The following is a 7,529-nucleotide window of genomic DNA, read 5'->3' as shown; positions in this document are numbered from 1 at the left end:
AGAATAACACAGATGCCAGAATGACACATTAGAATATCCTAAATTTGTGAGAATCGTACCATTACACTTATGCATGAAGCTCACTACTTATTTCACACAATTGCCGTGCTCCAGATATTATCGTCGATGTGTCGATCAAATGACTTTGTAAGCTTGCAAGGTGGCAAAGAACAAAGCGAAAGCCGTGTTCCATTGAGGTACACCATGCTAATGATCGAGCATAGCTTGGTATAAGAAAAAAATATATTTATCATCGATTAATTATTCTTTGACTCATGTCGAAAAAAACTTTTAACATTCGACTTAATGGGCGTGACAACAATTCCATTCCGACTTCAAAACAGGAATTGCAGTGTAAAAAGTACAAAGATCAACTGAGTATTCTCTGACTACCCTCGTCCATTATATGAGTATGGAAATTCCGAGAGACTAGTGTTGAACTTTTGTGTGCCCTGTCACGATAGTTGGCACAAAAACAAGTTCTTGGCCAAAAGTTCCATAACCTGCCAGTTAGTTTTAGTTAATCACACTTTTAAAGTAGGTGCAACTTGTTATTATACCAGTAGCAGATAATTTTACTTAAGATTGCTTTAGTTAGGAACCACAAAGTGCAGACCTTGCACTAAACCGCTTTAAATTACAATCTTGCTAGCTACTTGCGCGCATTGCCAAAAGATCATTTTTGATTTCGTTGCAAGTTGAAAGCAAAAGGGTAAGATCCTCAGGGGTCCATCTTCATATCTGCTGGCTCTTCATAGTATTGTGATATTGTACTAGATATTAATTAAAAATTTGATTGTTATTGAGATATATATATATATATATACGTGAATCGCGATCCGTATAGTAGATTCTTTTATCAATATAATACCATTAATACGTACTTAAGAAATTTGGATTTCGTGGTTGTAACTTATAAGTATAAAGTATAAGCTTTGATATTTATAAGGCATTATGAGTTTGAAATTAATTAGAATCATGCAATAAGCAGGCCATTTGAACAAAATTGTCTCGTCGTTTAACTGTGTTTCGTTTATGTAATAACCCTAATTTTCAAAACAATATTTGGTTTAATTTGAATTCTTTTAAGTTGTGAAGTTCAATTAAAACGAATGTGATTGTTTGCGATGTTACGAAACGAAAAACGGAAACGTTCTCGGAACGTTTAATTAGAAAAACGTTACGTTTCCGCGACGTATATATCGACTTTTATTCCGTCGCTCGGTTGCAAAAACTTTCTTCACGAAAGTTGTAGGGCTCGTCGATACGAGTTCGTGGATATGTGACGCGTTCTAATCGGACGTTGGATGTGGAAGTTATTAATGTCGGAAGTTAGTTTCCGATTTTGGAAACAAGTATAAATAGGATAATTATGTGATTAGGGTTTCCATCTCAGGAAACCCTTCTCTCTCTCTTCTCTCCGCCCCCTCTTTTTTTTTTTCTTTCTCCCTTTTCTCTCTTCCTCCCCGAGCTCTCTCCCTCTTCCACTCGGCTTCACCACCGATCTCCCTCCTCAGGGAGACGTGGCCCTCACCGCCGGTCTAGGAGGCGTCACACCACCCCGCACAGGCGACCCCGAGGTCGACGCTCTCTCTCACGCCACGCCGGAGCTCCACCAACGACGTTGATTTCTGCAAATTTTCCTCCGCCGTACCCGAGTCATCTCCGGTGGTTTTAAAGCACGATTGAGGTGAGGGTTAGCTTAATTAGGTTGTAGTGATGCCTTGTTGTTGTTTTGTGGTTGTTTGGTTTCGATTTGGAGGAGAATGAATTTGGGCAAGATGCCGCCACCTTAGGCGGCGCGTGGGGGAGCGTGGGAGGCGTAAGAGGTGGTCTGAGACCGTAGGAAGGAGGAGGAGGAGATGAGGGAGAGTTTTGAGGCGGCGGTGGCGTGCTACGCGCCGGTTTTGGGCTCGGCGCGTGGGCCCCACGCGCTGCCACAGTGAGTGGCGCGTGGGCCCCACGCGCTGCCACAGTGAGTGGCGCGTGAGCGCCACGTGCGGCCTACCGGAGGTGGCGCGTGTACCCCACGCGCCACCACGTGCGGCGGTGTGAACAGTGTTTCTGGAAGGGTATTTTTGTAATTTATTACGTACGGTAAATGTAAATGTAAATTTTATTTACGTACGGTAAAAATAAATGTAAATTTTATTTACGTATGGTAAATGTAAATTTTATTTACATACGGTAATTGTAAATGTAAATTACTTTTAGTAAAGATAAAAAGTAATTTTAGAAGGGTAATTCGGTAATTATTATTTACTGAGACAGTACGTACATTTGAATAGTATTTATACGTACAGAAATACGCAAAACAGTATGTATACGTACAGAAATACGTAACCAGTATGTACTCATACATAGATACGTATTGGATGCGTATTTGTACATTTATGCATAAATAGTAACAGTGAATAGTAACAGTAAACAGTAACCGTGAACAGTAAATTCGTAAAAACCGAAAATAGCTGAACAGTAACCGAATATTACTGTTTCGGCATTTAAAGGTTTACGAAACGTTTCTAAATTCTTTTCTTATCTTTTCAAGGTGATCGATAAATCAAGAAAAGAAATTATCTTCGGAAATTGTGGAATTACGCTCGAGTCGATAAGGTGAGTAAAATCTCACATATTTACGAATCTACCCTTGCGGTGATTCCAAGATTTTTGCAAGAGTTTTAAATATTGAAATACAACATGTATACAATATAGTGGATTATATATATATATTGTATAAATGGTAATAAGTACATATATATATGGTTTGCTATAATATATACTATTATGAATTCATTTGAAATAGGTCATTTCGATGACGAGCATGTGATTTTAAAATGGGGTTTGTTAAACGTTTTGTCTTCGGACGTGTTTATAAATTATGACATGTATATGATATAGTGGATTATATATATATGCATTGTATAAATGGTAAATAAATACATATATATATATATATAGTTTGCTATATAGTATACTGTTATGATTTATTGTGATGATGTCATTTTGATGACAAGATATAACGAGCATGTGATTTTGATTTGTATAATATGATGTGAGATTATTGTACGTGATTTTAACATTGAGATTGTTAAAATGTGATTTGTCTTCGGACTTGATGTTTGGTACAATATGATGTGAGATTATTGTACGTGTTTGGCAAGTCGAAACCTAGCCTTTGGCCGGGCGAAAGTTACGATATAGTTAGAGCTCTAGTCTGTCTGCCGTAGTACTGCATGTGAGGTAACGGGTGGTTATCTGCTCATGGGTACTCAGATTGTTTTGGATGTTGGGTAGCGGGTGGCTATCCAATATCGGCGGTGTATTACGAGAGGGGTAACAGATGTGTACCAGCGTTCTTGGTACCCGTATTATAAATGCATTTGGGTAACCAGAAGGGTTACTTAATTTCTCATGAGCGCTTCTTTTCATATTTCTTTGGGACAACCAGATGGGCCGTCCATTGACTCATGAGTGCATTTTATATTTGTTTGATTTGTGGATTTTCGTATATATATTAATATGCGAGTTATATTTTCATTTTACTCATACGAGCTGTAAAGCTTACCGGGTTTGTGTTTACAATCCCGGTGCACCAATTCGATAGTGTAGTGGATAATTCCGCAGGTGTGGATTATCGGGAATTGACGGACCACTCAGAGAACTTGAAGTTATTTATCTCCAGTTTGTGTGAGGATTTTGTGTGACTATCTTGTGAGGTTGTTGTGAGGATTATACATTTCCATTTGTTATAATGTTGAATTATAATTTGGTTTGTAATAATCGGTTTGACTGAGTTGTATTTTGAACTCAGAGATGATCCGCTGTGGCATTTTAAATGATTTTGATTTCATCGAGATTGTTTGGTGTTTAACGACTTTGAAATTTTGAGTTTTTATGCTCAAAATTTCGGGGTCGTTACAGTTTAGCTGTTGAAGGGTTGAACAATTCAATACTGTTCTTTATTTATCTATAAGATTCAGTTGTGCTTGCAAATGGTCGGATGAATGTAGGGCATGCCTGCCTAGCACGAATAAGAAAAGCTAAATTAAGAAAGTTAATTAATATAGATCGTATATAGTGAATGACACATTTGCAAATGTGATAAGTATGATGAGATATCGAGAGGGATTTAAGATCGATCGTTCACTGTGACTTGCAGTGCCTAGTAGTGCTCTATTCTGAGAATCTGATTATTAAACAACAAAGAGCATTCCATTGCAATATTATGACAAACGAGTCAGCAGGACCAACCCAAAATCTTGCTTACCAGAGTAACCTATGTATATATATATATATATATATATATATATATATATATATATATATATATAGAGCAACAAGAGTGAAGGGACTTATGTTTAGACCGACCAGAGTTAAACGAAATGTTAACGAGGGAACTTATATGAATTTTACCAATAAACCGCCTTTAACTATATAAAACTTTTCACATCTGTAAGCAAGTTCTAAACGTAAGGCATCTCTAATCTTGGGTCAATCATTCTTGAATTTCAGATCCACTGAGCATAATTGCTTGAAGAGTCAATTGCTAATAATAATAATTATGCGCATTTTCTTGATATATATGGCTCAGACTTTATTCAATCAAATTTTCGCTCATAGTCTTTTACACTACAAAATGTACATATAGGAGCAACGTCAAGATTAGAAATGCCTTACTTGAAGAACTTGCTTACAGATGTGGCATGGCAGGTTTGTCGAACTAGGGTGAAGTAATTAAGTTGCTTTAAAGAATTAGAGTTAACCAGCACTTATATAACGTCTAAGCTAGCCGGCTAGGACTTACTCTTATTTAAAAGAAACTGAGAAATGATGGGACATTACTAACACAATCCATCAATAGGCAACCAATAATTGAGTACTTAAAAGAATCCACACTTTTCTAATCCTCTCCTAATTGAAAATCACTTCTCAAGTTTTGACATAGGAGAAATTAATATGCATGGTCCTAAACCCTACTATTATTGATTGATTAAGGTTCATTTCTCCGGCTAAACTTCTTGGCCGGCCCCTTCCTAAATTAATGGGTCCCAAATCTCATTTTCAGAGATATGATTCAATCACAGAAATCGCCACTTGTTATTCTCAACTGCGCTGCCGCTGGAGGTGGAAGAGAGCTCCCCCACCTTAATTGATTAGAAACCATTAAAACTACCATGAGGCTTAGTGGAGTATCCATAGGGTTTGAAAAATCTCTATTATCTGCAACTTAAAATAAACCCTCCCCAGTAATGCGGGTGCTAAAACCCCATCAGAATATTCTCAGGTACGATACAGTAATCCTTGTATATTAGAAAATGGAAAAGCAAATATACCCTTAAAAATGTTGAACTTTTTCGTATAAATATAAACCCGTCTGCAGCTTCTGCAACCATTAATTCGATTCACTCTCTCGTACCAACTTCAACTTCCTCACAGACTTATCATGCCTGCTTCTGCCTTTGCTTCTCACCAACTTAGCGATCTTCTTGGGGACTTCTACTCCAGAAGACTACTCCTCCACAACCCACTTTACCCTCCACCCATCTCCCCTTCTTCAACCCCGCACGACACATCTTCTTCTTCTCCAGATCAGTACCCCGGTGACAACAGCTTCGATGCCAATGTGGTCATGGTGCTCTCAGTCCTCCTCTGCGCTCTGATTTGCTCTTTGGGGCTCAACTCCATCATAAAGTGCGCTCTGAGGTGCTCGAGCTTCGTGGCCTCGGAATCTTCTTCCTCCAGTGATAACTCAGCGAGGCTCGCTAACACCGGAGTTAAGAAGAAAGCCCTTAAGACTTTTCCGATCGTTAGTTACTCAGCTGATCTTAACCTTCCCGGGTTGGACACTGAGTGCATGATTTGTTTGTCGGAGTTTACAACCGGCGAGCGCGTCAAGCTACTTCCCAAGTGTAACCATGGATTCCACGTGAGGTGCATCGATAAGTGGCTGAGTTCTCACTCTTCATGCCCTAAATGCCGGCAAAGCTTGATCGAGACCTGTCAGAAGATCGTTGGCTTCAGCCAGGCGTCTAGCTCGTCGGACACAACTCGTGCTGTTCCTGTGCAGGAAACTGTAGTAAGCATTGTAGCACTTCAACCTGAAGGGTTTATCCGTAATTATAGGGAAACTATTAGCTAATCAAAGAGCGCTAATTATAGGGTTTAAAATTCTTTTCTGTTAGCTTTATAATTATAAATATGTGCTGGGTTGAGCTATTAATTAGCTATATGCCTTTAGGGTTTTAATGGATGAAGCACTAATTCGATCAAGTGTCTTCATTTCTGGAAAGAGTGAAACCCATCAGCCAAGGCCAAGTGTAATTATGCTAGTAGTTGCGAATTTGTACAAAGTACTCCGGAATTGTGCATTATTAATTTTTTTGCTCTTATTAACAACTTCAATCACATCATTTTTCATTTTAAGCGTGACACAAATGTAAATGCTCTTTGTCACTAAACCTAACTACAATTCACGGCATTTCCATACGTCTTTGTAAATTGAAACTTGATAAATATATATGTCCAAGAGCTGACTCAACATTGCAAGATTAAGATTGTCCAAAGTGGCTGTCTATTCTGATAAAAAGAAAGCCACTTAAGAACCAAGAAAGCCTCGAAAGGGGTTTCCCAATCAGATGAGACAGCTGAATGCCTGAATCTCTTCCTTTTCCTTTATACTAAATCCTTTTAATTTGAACCGATATCTTGCTACAAAGTGGTCGCCAGTGCTGTTTAAAAAACCCTTAAAAGTTAAAAGCCAATAATTGTTCATTGTTGCATTATTGAGGCTTATTGAGGCGGCACATGCAAACACACCAAAATGGAGTACAGAACCACCTGGCTGCTAATTCCTATGTACATACTAGTGTGTTCAAAAGCGCCATACACAAACAAGGGCAGAAAGTAAAGTTTTATAAAAGAAGGATTTGATCGAGCAAGTTAAGCAATAATGGAGCATAAACAGAATTGGAAGCTGAGGATGAAACCACTACCTGAGCTTTCGAGCTTTAAATCAAATCGAAGTCTGTAGTCCAAAAGGGTGATTTTGTAACATAGTACTCACGTGAAGTGTTTCCAACAGTAGCTTAAATCAGCTAGGCCCGGCGGCTGGAAAATAATTAATTTCTCACTTCTCAGGTTAGTGAAGATGTGCTCATGTTTACATATAATAACATTGTCAAGCACTGATAAAAGCTACTCCCTAAGTCTCAATCTTTGGGGTAGTACGGAATATTACACTGTTACGGTACGTACATGCAGTGCTTTGACAAGAGATGAAAGTGCTTTCGGAAGCATAACAAAATCAGTGTTTTACATTCTGTGCATGATATCGGAGCGGCAGACCTGTTTAGCGATCTGCAACCTCTCTAGCTTGATCTGCTGTTGTCATGGTTTAACCAATAACGTCAGCCTGGCCTCAACTTACATCAATCAGCAGGAATTATGCCAGGTTCTGGGATCCTAGCGACAAATGAAGTTGGTCAGCAGAAATGATGCTAGATTCCGGGATGCCACTCATGCTAGCAACG

General features: G+C 38.7%; 1 protein-coding gene across 1 annotated transcript; it reads left to right on the top strand.

Moving 5' to 3' along the window:
* The first annotated feature begins 5,415 nt into the window (after positions 1-5,415).
* On the top strand, positions 5,416-6,183 carry LOC126798239 (RING-H2 finger protein ATL78-like). The gene has a single exon (XM_050525144.1). It carries the CDS (start codon positions 5,444-5,446, stop codon positions 6,137-6,139), a length of 696 nt encoding a protein of 231 aa, XP_050381101.1. The 5' UTR covers positions 5,416-5,443; the 3' UTR covers positions 6,140-6,183.
* Positions 6,184-7,529: the final 1,346 nt, after the last annotated feature.

The sequence above is a fragment of the Argentina anserina genome, chromosome 1 (genome assembly GCF_933775445.1).
Source record: "Argentina anserina chromosome 1, drPotAnse1.1, whole genome shotgun sequence".
NCBI classification, from domain to species: Eukaryota; Viridiplantae; Streptophyta; class Magnoliopsida; order Rosales; family Rosaceae; genus Argentina; species Argentina anserina.
Note: the sequence above shows the minus strand (reverse complement) of the source record. Positions and strands in the feature narration are given on the sequence as shown.

Coding starts and splice junctions, on each gene's coding strand:
- LOC126798239 (XM_050525144.1), top strand. CDS start 5,444: ATGCCTGCTTCTGCCTTTGCTTCTCACCAACTTAGCGATCTTCTTGGG.